The sequence below is a fragment of the Oreochromis niloticus genome, linkage group LG7 (assembly GCF_001858045.2).
Source record: "Oreochromis niloticus isolate F11D_XX linkage group LG7, O_niloticus_UMD_NMBU, whole genome shotgun sequence".
Lineage (NCBI taxonomy): Eukaryota > Metazoa > Chordata > Actinopteri > Cichliformes > Cichlidae > Oreochromis > Oreochromis niloticus.
This window is the reverse complement of record NC_031972.2, coordinates 24,604,602-24,620,794: the sequence shown is the minus strand read 5'-3', so window position 1 is coordinate 24,620,794 and position 16,193 is coordinate 24,604,602. Positions and strand designations below refer to the sequence as shown.

Here is a 16,193-nt window from a genome sequence, read left to right as displayed (position 1 = left end):
AGTAGCGCGTTACTAACATATCCTAAATATTCATCTTGCAACACAGATATAATGGCCTCCTACAGAAAGAACTTGAATTAAAAGTACTGCCGCAGCAGAGCAGATTCCCATACCAGTGACCTCAGGGGTTTAATAATATTTGTGTTTTCTCCTTGCCTCTTTGAATGCGAGTTCTTTGTGTTCACAGCCTCGACCATCATCTCCAGCCACCATGCTGTGTGAAAGAGCGGGAGAGGCAGACAGGGTGCATAGATGATCATTTTAAAAGCTCACTCACACATTTAGCCATGGCAGCCTGCCCATTTTAAACCAGCTCCCTGTCGCAGGCATGGGGCAGCAATTAGGCGGTCCATAGCTGCTGGAACGACAACTCACTTTACCTCCAGTACACAGTGACTGTTACTGATCTGCCCCGTCAATAACAAACTATTAGAACCATGCCAGTGCCCATGACCAGCCAATTGTGTCTGTGATGGCGGGGTGTTAATGTTTTGCTTAGGGCCATTCATAATGTATTCAAATCCAAAATATAGGTTAGGTCAGTAACTCACATTAGCTACAGGAAATAGGTCACTGTGCATTAATGTAATTTGACTGGCCAATTCTGTTCTTAATGTGACCCATGTTAATTAATTTTTCTTTTTTGGGTTTCTTTTTGAAGGACGTTTATAAGACTCTCATAATATCTTCATGGTATGAAATGCAATTCAACCAGAGTGGATAACTTTAGATAAACTACTTACTGGCATTTACTATGAAGAGATTAACATTGATATTATATACTTTAAAGGGATTGGCATAGGCAGTTTAGTGTTATTAACAATAATGAGACTATAGCCCAAGGGAGGTATTGATTTACCACCGGTATTCTGACCTGATTTTCTACATATAACCTTTTTTCTTTCTTTCATAGGAAGCATTGGTCAGCTGTTGGGTTTCTTTCAGCGATGGGGCAGTTGCTCCACTGGACCTGTTTGACCGCAGTATCTACTCTCTGACTGTTTCTACCCCAGACGAGCGGGTGGCCACAATACGCCGCACTCCACAGTCAGCATTTGTAGTAGCAGAGGGTGAAGGCGAAGGCCAGGGGGCGCCAGTGAGAGTGGAGCTGAGGATCTGTGAGGAATGCCAAAAATCTAAAAGGAAGAGCAAGCTGGCAGTGGGCTCGGGGCTTCTCAAGATCAACTTACAGAGTAGTAGCAGAAGTGTAGCAAGAGAAGGGAAAGGAAGCACTGACAGAAATAAGGATTTAAATGGCAGTGCATCAAAAGTGATGGGCAAAACAAGTACTGCTGCCACAGAGATGGATAAACAGCTCAACAGGGCCAACATATCTGATCAGCAAGAGTCTATTCTGGCAAAAACTACCACTCCAACGACATTTTCTACTAGGAATCCACAGGCGCATGTTGTCTGGATCGGAAAGACAACCAAAGTGCCAAAGGGTTCCACTTATACTGTTACTACCACAGCTTCTCCTACAAGAATAAAGGAATTAAACTTAAATACACAACTTAGCACTGCCAAACCCATAGCAACAGTGGGTGTTGTCCGTAAAGCGGAAGGGCCTGGGAAAAGCTATGGAAACATGCTTGACAACCCCGATGCCTCTCCTGACAATGATACTCCTATAGTAGAAGTTAGACCCGAAAAGGAGCCTCCTAAATCTAAAACTCCCAAAGTAATTGAGAGTGACCTCATTAGGACATTCAAAGCTATGACTGACATGGAAATTGGCATGTATGCCTTGGTGGGGGTCTCCTGCGTTGCCATCTTGGCTTTTCTGCTCAATTGTGCTTCTTATAGTCTCTGTTTCAGGAAGCAAAAGACCCCCATACAGGCAGGCACAGCCCCCAGTGGAGACACAAAGGATCACAAACATGACTGGGTTTGGCTTGGGAACAGCAATCACAGTGCTCCTGCCTCAGGTGCCCCGGCTCAAGCGTCCACACTAAAACGTGAGCCTCATTGCCCTCTGGAGTCCCGCCACTCAATAGATTCCATGGGTCATCGCAGCCTGGAAGGCAATCTGCCTACAGTGAGCGCCGCGGCTGTCCCAGAAAGAACTGCGACCCTAGGACGAAGCAGGAACAGCTCTCAGCACCAGCAGTTTCAAGGAAAGGCAATCGACCCCATGGCAAATCGTTCAGCTACCCTACTGGCGAGGCCACACCGCAGTGAGCCTCTTCATTCCCCCACCAGTAAGAGAAACCAGGTCCAGTTCACCACCTTCACCACGCTGGACATCAAGCACTTGGCTGCGCTAAAGAAGAACGGTGTTGAGTTAGAGTGGGCCAACCAGCAGAAGCAAAAGCAACAGCAGGCCCCCGCTGAACCTCAAACACCTTTACCTGACATGCCATGGCCTGTAGTCAAACCTCTAGGAGAACCCCAGTGAGTTTGTTTAGGTGTGTGTATGTGTAAAGGATGTATAAAAGGAAAACAAAGTCTTTAATTTTTCTTTGAAAAAAAGGGAAAAGGATGTATATGTGATCACATGAATGACATTTTCTATATAACGTGTGCCCACTGCAAACCTGTGCACATGAAGATGAAGTGATGTTTTTTAGTAAGACTAAAAGAAATTTGCATGTTTATCCTCTTATAAAAGAAACCTATAGGCTCTGATTTATTTCTGTAAATATTAACAAACACTGTCTATGCTATGTTACTTATTTCCACATTTCAAATTCAAGACAACTGCATTTTCATCTCCTCTTACTTTTCAACAGTTCTGTTGCTCCTGCAGAAACCGCTCCAGATATTGCTCAGTTCAGGGTAAAAACCAGTACAGGAGGGACTGTTTCTTGTTAGTAATTCTATTCTTTTCCAGCCTTTTGTACTTTTTGTAGGACTCCTCTAGAGAATACCTGAGGACTCTGTGCAATTTGTCAGAGAATATGCAACATTTATCAAGTTATTTTGAGCAATCTGTCACTACAGTCTCCGCCAGATATTTATTCAAATCAAATGCAGGCTATGCAAATAGTCTGTGCAGAGTTTGAGATGGACATTGTTCCTGAATTTTTTTTAAACAGAGATACCTTGGGCTTCGGGCTTCTCCTGGGGGCCTGCTTCTACAAATTGTAAAAAACGTGTAATCTTGGTCTGCTCTCACAGTGCACATATTCATTCAACTGTAAGATTTTTCATGTGTGAATGAAAAAAAAAGCCTTTTTTTCTCTGTGACATCCTGCTTTTTTAAAACCAAAATGTGATGTGTATTTCCTGCAAGATTCTATCAATAAAGAGAAAATAGATTGATTCTTTTTATAATTGAAAATGGATTTAATTCAGCTACTGTTTTTTTTTTTTTAATAGTAAAGAGATTCATAGGAAACTACAGTGAATGGTTTGGATTACAGGCTAAAGCTTTAGTAGGAATCCGTGGGATTTGATTATGTTTAATCACAGCTGAATGTCATTTAAGGTTGATTTTATCATGGAAATGTCACTCTGACAGCAATGTATTTGTTGTGCCTGCCAATACTGGGATTTTGTCCTGCTGTATAAAATGACTTGTACACTGAAAGGATGTAAAAACTCAGCAGAAAAAAACGGATTCTCATTCTGTGTAGCCTGACTGTGTCCCCAAAGAATTCCAGGTATTTTATCAATGGTTCAGGCTTGCATATTATATCTCATGGCTCATTTGTCTCTTTTTCTCCAGCCCCCCTCCCTGTGTCTCTGAGGTGACCACAGCTACACCTTTTTAAAATTGCATTCTGTAACTGTGATGCATAAACAACCTCGCCAGCTTAAAGAAGCCCAGATAATCTGATGCCACGCACCTCAGGAATTGCCAGCTTTGGATATGACGGCGCACATTGTCACTCCCTGCTGCACAACAGCATCGGGTGGATTTAGAGTGTTGATAAAAGCAATTTTAATAACTTTCTCCCAAATTCTCTACCTACAGGCCCAGCGTTTTTGTATGTGCACAACCCGTCTCTCCTTTCCAGTCGATTTATCTGTCCAGCAACAGTAGAAAAAGTAAACAAACAGAGATAAGCGGTGATTTAAAGCTGTCTCTGCGCTGCATCATGGCCCAGCATCTTTGATTGTGGACCTTCTGTATCAAACAGGACAGAGAATTCTGAACTCAAAAGTTCAGACATAGAACTGATTAAGATATAAAAGCTGCACAGGTTGTGTGACAACAATAACAAAATATGTCTCACCACGCTTTTCCACTGAAATGCTGTGGCTTTTTGGAAACCTTTTTGCTGTCAGATTCATCCAATCTCGGTCTCCTACATATAAACTAAATGCCATTTAGATGATGTCAGCGTGAAATGTTTGGCTTTATTACAGTCTTGAGAGAGGATTTCAGTTACTCATACTCTTCATACAAGATTTTACTGAAAAAGGAGTGGTTGGAAAACAGCATTATAAAGTATAATCCCAGCCACATTATACTGGCAGTAATCCATTGAGATCCATACGCACAGCAGCCGTTACTACTGCATATAATGAAGTTTGTAAATCATAAATTGCGTGTGAATTTTCAAACGAGACAGGAGTTCCTTAGTATCATTACAGCTGGATCTGTAATCTGGAGCATCAGCTTCCCTGTTGACAGATTTAAGGGATTGAGGTCATTGTGTTGGAGGATTAATGTGCATTAGTGGACCATCTCTATGGCACAGTCCTGATGATGTTGGCCATAAGAGACAAGGTCACTTATTTCACGAGTCTGCTTTTCCAGAGGTGGAACACCTGGTTACAGATGGAGGATGGTGCAAATGAAAAAAAACCCCAAAACTATTTATTACCACAGTGTAATGCATAAAGAGTTTTTCCTTGCGCATATATAAAGTACTGTGAAAAAGCCTTCAGTGACCCCAGGGTTGGGAAAAAGGTGCAGCAATTTACCGAAACGTGTGCAAACATACATGAAAAGAGCTGAGGTCTGTGCTCTGGGGAGTCCAATCCATGACTCACAGTGTTCTGTTATGTGTTTTTTATCCAGGTACAATTTTACTGAATTAGCGGTGTGTTTGGGATCATTGTCATGCCACTGCCAATCAGACACTTTGCAGATGGTAATGCATGGTGGATCCCAAACCTGATATTACTTTTCTGCATTCATAATTCCAATCAATTTTTTTTTATTCCACTGTGACTCGTTGGCCACTCATTTTTGGATCAGTTCTTGTGTAATTTTCTCTGTTTCCTTTGAGAATGGATTATTGACAGTCATCAGGTCTTTAACAGGTCTTTGAAGGAGTTCTTAAGGACATGACTGTCAGATACTGCTCTGAAACCAGCCGGTGTCCAAAGAAAGCTTTGAAAGACGTCTTGGAAAATCTTGGAAAACTATCGCTCTAGACAGGTTGGAAATATAAGAAAATATAAATGAATGAGTGCTGGTTAAAGACTTTTCCACAGTTTTATAATAAAGAAAAAACTACTTTTATGTTTTTAAACTAAAAAACTTTTGTTCTTGTTCTTTTAAAATAAAGCCTTGAAATGTTAAATTAATTTAATACTAAAAAATTATGCTTCAAAAAAAGCACCATCAGCTCAGCTAGTTTTACATTTTCACAGCTAAACACTTTAAGCTGAGTCCTCAGCTGAAGTTCTGTAAACTCATGGGGCAAAGGGGACTTTCTATTCAACTTTTCAATTTTAAACAGGTTAAAATGATTTGCCATCGTTGAAAGACTTTCTACAGCCTCTTAACAAAGCAGATGAGTGCTAAAGAAACACTGGAATATGAACATAAGCATAAAGGTAGACAAAAGAGACAGGTACACACACACATCAGTCTTATGATGAATAAGGAAATGAGAGAGATAACTCATATCACAGGTGGAGGGGAGCTCAAACTGCATGGCAGCTCATTAAGACAAAGTACCTTGCGCTTTCCTGCTATACTCATCGCTGTCGTTGCTTGTCATCAGACTGTCAGCGCTCAGCGTGCATCAGAAGATAATGTCACTAATTTTACAAAGAAGGGAACTAAAGACAGAAAAGAAGCTCTCTGTGTTAATGAGACAGATTTTAGAAAACAACTTTGTCAGAACAAAAGAAGAAGCAGTCCTACTTTAGAAAAGAGAAATTTCAGCAAGATGAAACCGTGTACAGACAACAGGTAAACAATTTTGGTCACAATAAATGTTTTATTTTTGATGTCTTTTGAGTGAGAAGGCATTAAACAACATATAGTTTATAACTAAACGCCTAAGTAACAAGGAAACTATAAACTAGGACAGGAGGAAACCGATAGGAGGCAAGCTGGGATACAGAAGATGGGATGACTCATTACTGCATGACTGTCTGCTCCTTAGAAACTGTTTAAATTTTTAAATGATCAAACTATGTTTTTTTTCTGTTGTTGTTGTTGCATGGTGAGGCAATTGTGCAAAATATTTTCCAAGTACGACTTTGTAATTCTCCACAGACATTGAGCCAGATCCGTGTGAGATTTCGCGAGTTCATTATGAATATGAGGAGCTTGGTCTTGTTTCCCTGTTAATGTATGAATGAAATAGTTTTCCTGAGATTGCTACATTTGTGAGACCATGACAATAGCCAATACCCATTTTAGTCTCTGTGAGGGTTGATGTGGAGCTCACAGCAGCGTTTTGAGCTACTATGAATGCTGCCATAGTAACGGTGACAGTGTGATGGTAAGCAAGTATAATGTTTATCACCTTCACCATTTTTTTGTTTGGCACGTTGGCAAAAAGTACAGCTAAGGCTGATTCATGATTCATTGTAAGGTATGGTTTATGTTTATTATTGTTTAAAATTGACATGAGCGCTTAAATTTAACATGAAAATATGCCAGATTTAGCCACACAAGCAATTTTTTGTCTGCAGTTCCTGGCGGTTTGATCGCATAATAAATTATGCAATAAAACCAAATGTACAGAGGCATGAGAACATAATTAAAGATAAATGTAATTAACATAAAACACATGGTCATATAACATATTTTATAGATTTAAAGAAAGAAGTAAAACATGTCATATTCCTTATTTCTGTGGCTGTATGTGCCACCTGATAGTACTTTTCCTGAGGGCTGTTCTACTGTTTGATTTTGTTGAAAGTTGAGAGTTTTTATATGTTCTTTTTTATACCATATAGAATGTCTGCAAATTTAATAAACCGTATTTAGTTTAAATTTTTATAATGATGATACAAATTTGACTTTTTATGCAAAATTTTCAAGGCCTGCTTAAAGTCTTTTTATTGACTGTAATTTAGTCCAGCTTGTGTTAGTGAGAGAATAGTTTATATGACAGGGAATCATGGCATTGAGTTAGATTTTTGAGGCTTTAGTCATTAAATTGTTTCTAATATATTTGACTCTGTTGACTCTATAAATGCTTTATTCATCCAATATACACCCTTTGTCCTTGAATGTTTCAGAGAAGAAACTATTATATGAACTTTAGAATCACTCACTTCTCTAAAAGTCAGAATGGGAGCATTAGTAATTAGAATAATTTGAGTCAGCTTTAACGCTTTGTTGAAAAATAAAAAAATGGTTGTTGTTGCCACTATACTTCAATCACGAATCACATTTTTCCCGTTTTGTTAAATCACAGGCATTGTATTTCCCCGCTAACTTCTTTAAATTCTGCCAAGTTTCTCTAACATATCCCTTTGCTTTCCAGATAACATCAATAAAAATGCTTACTTGGCCCGAGCTGTGTTTTTTACACCTTATTTTTCAGTGTAATAAAAAAACCACCTGTCATGCTGTGCTTTATTCTGGAGAGCCACATTTAGGCATGGTTCCTTTGTTTCATAAGTAAACATAAACATATTTCCATTTAACCAAGGTAAATAAACATTTTGGCCAGTTTTACTTTTAAGTTGTCTAATACACTGATATATAGTTTTCTGTAGTAAAGTTATGAAAGCATGACAATTATTATCCATGCTTTCATATAAAAAAAACAACCCTGTGCTCTTTACAGTTTATTTCATTGATTGATTTTCCAGATTCATTTATTCATTCTTATACTATTCAAACATTATATCTCCTTTTTGTACATTTTCTTGAAACCAGGATCATATTGCGGTCAGATAACCCTTTAACTAAATTAAAAGACTCTTCCTAGTCTATTAGTCAAGTCATGTTCCCGAAAACTTGCTATCTCAGTTAGACATCAGTTTCTCATCACCCCTTTTAACTCTTTTTAAATGTATCACTCCAATTTATATTAAAATCACCTAATGACCTCACTATTGTTGCCACACTCTTTAATAAGAATATTCAGTTTATTATAAAACACTTTTTTTTTGCAGATGCTGGTCTATATAATTGCAGTGAAGGACAACTTTCAGCTGAGTATTAATTTGAGAACTGCACATTCCAAGTCATTAACATGACCATTGTATTTGTTTACAGCTTATACTGTTTTTAACATTAAGGACTAAAATAATAAAGCCTATTAAAATATAATAACAGTACACATTCAATATGTGAGCAGGAGAGTTTTCATATAGCCATCTCTACAATAAGAACAGAAGGTCCTGGTTTGAGTCATACGTAAGATGTTGTAATTGTTCCACTTTAGGAAAGATGTTTTAATGTCCATCTAATAGTTACTTGGTTTAGCCTGAGAATCTCATAATATGCAAGCTTGAGTCACTGTCTGATTTTGTAATAATGTGACAAGAAATATTTTTATATTTTCTATCTATCTATCTATCTATCTATCTATCTATCTATCTATCTATCTATCTATCTATCTATCTATCTATCTAGTGCCTAGTAATGTCCTAGTTTTAATGAATTAAGTAAAACTGAAAACCCTCTGGTGGGGGCACTACTGGAATAGTGAGAAGCCCACCACAGTTATTATGACGCATCCTCCTAACTTTGCAGGAATTCATTCATCTTACTCTCATGGCAGCACTACAGCTAAATCAGTCAGTCAGCATGGTGATGAGCCATCTCCTCCAGAACAATAAACTTCTCTACAAAAATTTCACGGCTGTCCACCAGGGAGTTGGCATCGAAAATATCAGGAAAAGAAAGGAACTGTTTTGACAATGCTGTCAAAAGTACTAAATGAATAACTGCAGTTCAGTTCAGAGAACCAGCAGATTGGATGATATAATGATACTCATTCTTATCAGTATTGAAATCTCAACATCTTTTGGTCAGCAGCAAGTCTCTAACTCTTATTAATGAAATAATATTTCATCTCTCTCACAGAGTTCCAGAAAGTGTAGAATGAGTTCCAAAGTGCATTGAAACTGTTCTTGTGGTCACACTTTATATTGTACTTTCATTAGACCAGTTGTAGCTCAGGTTAAATTTAATTCATTGCTACTGATGTAGAAAGAAGTTCAGTAACTTCAAGCTTTGAAATGTATCTGATGTGTTACAGAGCATTAGTAGCGTGAGTGAAAAGGCTCATGGGAAGACCAATTATTGTCATAAAATTGTCCATTTGCAGCATTCAAAGCCTAGCTTTCAGTTCATTGACGCTACCTGGGGAGATTTCATGGAGTGCCTCCTGAAGCAGCTTCAACAAGTTGGATTGGTTTGTCGGGCACTTGTTACCTAACCTACATTCATGCTGATCCCACAAGAGTCCAAAAGAGATGAGATTTTCCGGCCACTTCACCAGAGACAGAAACCCAGCTGGCTGCTCATTCTATAGTTCTCACCTTTTTTGGATCTGTGCTTCAGTTGTTGTCCTCCACATGAAAGCAGAGTGATAGCCTTCCTTGTTCCAGATCACTGATATATCTTGTGTGAATCACCCACTGTGCAATCACTGAAGCACCCCAAACTATTACATTTATCTGCCATGCTTGAAAGATGGCGCCAAGCACTTCTGTAGCAACTTCTTATTTGTTTTGTGTCACACGAATGTTCCTGTTTTTAACCCAAACACCTGAAACAAAGATTTATCTGTTAATAAAACTTTTCTGCAATCTTCTTCTGTCTAATGCTTGTGTTGTTTCGCCTATCTTAATCTTTTCTTTTGTGTCTTTTTTTTTTCAATCCTTTGTCACATATGGCTTTCCTTTGCATCCAAGAGTTGCCTCTTCAAAGTTGACATTAAGACTGGTGTTTTTTGCTGTCGCCATGTAATGAAGCTGCCAGCTGAGGCCCTCTGAGGTGACTGTTTGTTTCTTAAACTAGAGACTCTGATGTATTTGTCCACATGGCCTCACACTTCTCAATCGATTTGGTTAGAGCCAGTAAACACTGGTCTATGTGTGAAGGGAGTAGTTCCCTCTGTTGAATGAAAACTCAAGTTCTGGGGGGCAATTTCCCATAAATGTAATAGCATTCATTTCTTAAAGTTAGAAAACTCTAAAGTGTTTGTTTTGGGTGATTTTGATACTAAAATCAAAACCACAAAGACTGATCCAAGAGATATTTAACAAGTCATATGCATAGCTCTTTTAAAGGGCAGTTTTCGGCTGTGTGAACCTTATTGCAGTGTTTCATTAGAACACAAGGATATGGTTGGGGGGCAATAGAATATATATTTTATCTGATTAAAATCATAACTGATTTCAGACTCTGATTAATAACTCTATTGTTCAATAACTGCAATGTCATTGAAGAAGATAAAAAGTTATACTATTCAATTCAATTCAATTCAATTCAATTTTATTTACATAGCGCCAAATCACAACAAAAGTCGCCTCAAGGCGCTTTATATTGTACAGTAGATAGCACAATAATAAATACAGAGAAAAGCCCAACAATCATATGACCCCCTATGAGCAAGCACTTTGGCGACAGTGGGAAGGAAAAACTCCCTTTTAACAGGAAGAAACCTCCGGCAGAACCAGGCTCAGGGAGGGGCGGGGCCATCTGCTGCGACCGGTTGGGGTGAAGAAGGAAAACAGGATAAAGACATGCTGTGGAAGAGAGACAGAGATTAATAACAGATATGATTCGATGCAGAGAGGTCTATTAACACATAGTGAGTGAGAAAGGTGAGTGGAAGGGAAAAACTCAATGCATCATGGGAATCCCCGGCAGCCTACGTCTATTGCAGCATAACTAAGGGAGGATTCAGGGTCACCTGGTCCCGCCCTAACTATATGCTTTAGCAAAAAGGAAAGTTTTAAGCCTAATCTTGAAAGTAGAGATAGTGTCTGTCTCCTGAATCCAAACTGGAAGCTGGTTCCACAGAAGAGGGGCCTGAAAACTGAAGGCTCTGCCTCCCATTCTACTTTTAAATACTCTAGGAACAACAAGTAAGCCTGCAGAGCGAGAGCGAAGTGCTCTAATGGGGTGATATGGTACTACAAGGTCATTAAGATAAGATGGGGCCTGATTATTTAAGACTTTGTATGTGAGGAGCAGGATTTTGAATTCAATTCTGGATTTAACAGGAAGCCAATGAAGGGAAGCCAAAACAGGAGAAATATGCTCTCTCTTTCTAGTCCCTGTCAGTACCCTTGCTGCAGCATTTTGGATCAGCTGAAGGCTTTTCAGTGAGTTTTTAGGACATCCTGATAATAAAGAATTACAGTAGTCCAGCCTGGAAGTAATAAATGCATGAACTAGTTTTTCAGCATCACTCTGAGACAGGATATTTCTAATTTTAGAGATGTTGCGCAAATGGAAGAAAGCAGTCTTACATATTTGTTTAATATGTGCATTGAAGGACATGTCCTGGTCAAAAATGACTCCAAGGTTCCTCACAGTGTTACTGGAGGCCGAGGTAATGCCATCCAGAGTAAGAATCTGCTTAGATACCATAGTTCTAAGATTTTCAGGGCCGAGTACAATAACCTCAGTTTTATCTGAATTAAGAAGCAGAAAGTTAGCGGCCATCCAGGTCTTTATGTCTTTAAGACATTCCTGCAGTTTCACTAATTGGTGTGTGTTACCTGGCTTCATGGATAGATAGAGCTGCGTGTCATCTGCATAGCAGTGAAAATTTATGCTATGTCTTCTAATGATGCTGCCTAAGGGAAGCATGTATAATGTAAATAGAATTGGTCCTAGCACTGAACCCTGTGGAACACCATATTTAACCTTAGTGTGTGAAGAGGACTCTCCATTTACTTGAACAAATTGGAGTCTATTAGATAGATATGATACAAACCACTGCAGTGCAGTACCTGTAATACCTACAGCATGTTCTAATCGCTCTAATAGGATATTATGGTCAACAGTATCAAACGCAGCACTGAGGTCTAGCAGGACAAGCACAGAGATGAGTCCACTGTCAGAGGCCATAAGAAGATCATTTGTAACCTTCACTAAAGCTGTTTCTGTGCTGTGATGAGCTCTGAAACCTGACTGAAACTCTTTAAATAAGCCATTCCTCTGCAGATGATCTGTTAGCTGTTTGACAACTACTCTTTCAAGGATTTTTGATATGAAAGGAAGGTTGGAGATTGGCCTATAATTAGCTAAGACAGCTGGGTCTAGAGATGGCTTTTTATACTAAACCCGTGAATGTTAGTTGTATGTATTTATCAAAGAACACCCTACAAAAATAAGTTGTTTGGATGAACACTAGGAACCACAAATATTAACAAGCAATTTTCTAAGAATAGTGGTAATCTTGCAAATAATACCGAGATGATTTTAATATTGTTTTAAACATAAATATTAATGTTGAGAACTGACAATGTACACAGACCTTTCACACTCACTAGAATCGGTTTCTTCACCTCCAGCAACTCCATCTGTGAATTTATTTTCTAAGGTTGCTAATGTGTTGCACACAGCTAGACCCCATTTGGAAAAACCATGAAAGACTATTTATGCTTTCTCATTAACAAAACGCATTGCTTGATTGCTGTTTGCCCCCTTTTATGAGTTGTATGCCGCAAAGTTGCAACCAGAAATTATGGTGCTGCTACCTTCAAGAAAAATGAAATGATGGGACTGCATAGCAAGTCAGACGTACCATGGCGACATTAAAGGTGTTTGTAATGGAATAGTTGTATTCATCCCTGAGATAGCTGCAGGCGCCCGTCTGGCTTCTCAGTTATTTTTCCACCTCATTTCAGATCTGAAGAGCGGGGTATGGGCGTGTGTCTGAGAAATATAATCATACTTTCACATAGAAAGAGTGAGCTTGGGTTTGCCTGTGCATGTCTGTGTATATGTGGGTTAAGTATGAAGGCAAAGGAGACAGAACTGGTTTATCAGATAGGAAAAAAAGGAAAATGCTTGACAGGTTGTAAGGAGTGAAAGAATTTCTTAAAGCTCACACAAATGTTTGCAATATTTCTTTTTGTTTATCTGACAAATCATTTTGAAGAAGTAAGCATCAGTGATTCATCCACAGTAGCCTATACTCATTTGAACTGTGGTCTCAGCTTGTACACAGTAAACACCTCTCTATTAATTTAATCCTTGACAACTGTTATATTCCACATCTTACCTCTCTGTCACACTTCCTTCTCCTTCTTGATTCTCCACTTGCTTCACACTTTATACACATGGTGCATTCATCTTGCCTATAGCCCTTAGACAAAGACTGCCTGTCATGCCGTTTTCTTCCCCACGCTCTTTCTCTCCCTCACACCTGCCACTCTCCCTGTATCCTCTTGATATTTGTTTCCCCTCGAGTTTTTTGCTGACACTGTGTTTTCCTGTCTCTAGAATATGTCAGTGCCTGACACAAAGTTAAATCCCAGGATTTAGGATTCATTTCAGACTAAATCTATTCAATTATTTTAGACTGCAGTATTACACTTCATGAATATTGCTTTCCTTTTGTTCAAGGATTCAAGGAAGCTTTATTGTCATTCGCATCACATGTTTACATGAGGCGGAACGAAATTACGTACACATGGTCCCGGAGCGAAAAGAAACAGAATAACGAAGAAACAGAATTTAAAAAAAAAACAACAACAGAAAAACAGAAAATCAAGTAATAACAACACGCCTCGGGAGTGAGAACGGGCTCGTTCAACAACCTGAGTACCAATATGAAGTATAGATATAGAAATGTAGAATTTTCTTTTGGGAATAGATGCAGAAAAAAGTGAGAATGTCAGTGAGCTGTCAGACCAAAGCGGCGCCCAATAACAAAATTATATCTGCTGTTTTTTTTAAATCTTGATTGACAGAAAAAGACTAAACATGGAAATGTCACTTTTAATATGACATTAATATAGAGTTTATTTAACTGCGGTTCATACTGTTAGAGTTTTTTTTAAAAGGTAATTTATTTAATATTGAATACTTTGGGTGCCTGTATTTGAAAGTACATGCTTGTTTCTGTAGGAAAACAAAAATAATGATTTGATAATTATTATTTAATTTTACAATAATGATTATTAAATGACGGAAGAGGATTAGAGCAACTGGGGAAAAAAGCGGGCACGTCTTTTTTTCTTTTTCTTTTCCAGAATTCTGAGATTGAATTCAGAATTCTGACTTTAATCTCGGAATTTTGACTCTTTTTCCTCAGAATTCTGAGAAATTTTGAGAATTCTGAGAAAAAACAGTCAGAAACTCTGAGATTAAAGAACTCTGAAAACAACATGTCTTGTTTTCACTCAACCTATGTTTTTTTTATTCAACTTCTGTTGTTTTTAGTCAACCTCTGTTGTTTTAATTCAAATTCTGTTGTTTTTAATCAACTTCTGTTGTTTTTAATCAACTTCTGTTGTTTTCATTTAGCTTCTGTTGTTTTCATTCAACTTCTGGGGTCCGTTCTTCGTACCTGGCTTACTACATCCAAGATCAAATGACACATCCAAGATCAAATCATTGCGCCAACTTTGAGCTCGCTATTCCGGTTCTCCGAACACACCTGTTGTTGACGATTAGTACAGCTGGATGAAGTAATGTGAGATCACTGGGTGGCTTAAAAGGGGCTATGCATCGATAGTAGAAACATTGATCGGCAACCCTTTGATTGGTCGGCGAAAATGTCGAAGGAGCGCGCTCAGTATTTTTCGGCAGCAGAGCAAGAACTCTTGATTGAGGGATTTCAGGAGTTTCAGAGTTTAATTAAAACGCAAGGGAACACTGCAAAGGCTGCAAAAGCAAGGAGAGAGGGCTGGCAGAAAGTTGCTGACAAATTAAACTCGTAAGTAATTTATTATATTATATTATATTATATGATATTATATTATATTATATTATATTACATTATATCCTCTTTCACATTAGAGCCACAACAGGACCCACTAGAACATGGGAACAAGTAAAAGTGAAATATAAGAATATTCTACAGAATGGTAATATTTATCACTTATATTGCTTTTAGTCTCTTGAAAAGAGACCCTGAAATAATCTGTTTGTTTGTTTATAACAGCAACCAAGAAAAGGGCAGAGCAAATAAAGACAGGTGGTGGTCCTGCACCCCCTCGTCACACCCCGGCAGAGGAGCTGGCCCTAGGGTTGAATGCCACCAGACTTATTGTTGAGGGCATCCCTGGGGGCAGCTCTTCCTTAGACCAGCAGCCGGGCTGCAGTAGCACCAGCACCTTCATAACTGGTAAATGAGCTCATAATTCTATTTGTACAATGTAAAATATTTGGTTGTTGCCTTAATTAAAATGCTTTTTGTACTGTGACATTTATTGACATTGTGGGTTTTTTTGTGTGTAGTTTCACATAACACTCCATCACTTTTACCTGTTCCCATGCAAGGGGTGACTGAAGCATGCACAGTAAGTTGGGATATGTATATATATATATATATATATATATATATATATATATATATATATATATATATATATAGCGAGACAGATAAATATGAAGGCATGCCGGCTCGGACGTTGCCCGGATCAACAAGGTCCACGTCAGGTGTTGAGGAACCAGGGCACCCTGACGACAAGTGGGCTACTGGAACAAGAAGGCATCGGTGGGCAAGAGACGAAAACAGGGCGTTGTTGGAATGCTACTACGCAAGTAACCCTGGCGGAAGGGGTTACATGAATAGGATGAGGGACCTATGGATTCTTCGATACCCAACATCCACAATGACGGCGAAACAACTAGTAGCTCACTGTTCCAACATTCGAAAGAAGGGACTGCTCTCACAGCTAGAGATTGACGAGGTACAACATAAATGCTACGGCAAGGAGGAGTCAGGACGCCAGGTCAGGGGGGAGATATCATCACCCCCACCCGAGATTGGGTACATAGCCCCAAGTGCGATAGGAGAAGGATCGTTGAGTGCGAGAGGAACTGACCTGAAAGATAGGATCATGGCCAAGCTTGAAACCTGGATCCCCCGTAGCCGGTTACCAAGATTACGTGAAGTACCCTC

At 38.8% G+C, this 16,193-nt stretch overlaps 1 protein-coding gene across 1 annotated transcript in view; it reads left to right on the top strand.

Annotated features, from left to right (window-relative positions):
• si:dkey-1d7.3 (transmembrane protein 132D) overlaps window positions 1-3,567 on the top strand; it is a 35,703-nt gene extending 32,136 nt beyond the window's left edge. The window contains exon 10 of the mRNA XM_005451343.3: window positions 914-3,567. Within this exon, the coding sequence (XP_005451400.1) occupies window positions 914-2,398 (1,485 nt within the window). The 3' untranslated portion in view covers window positions 2,399-3,567. The remainder of the gene's footprint in view (window positions 1-913) is intronic.
• Window positions 3,568-16,193: the final 12,626 nt, after the last annotated feature.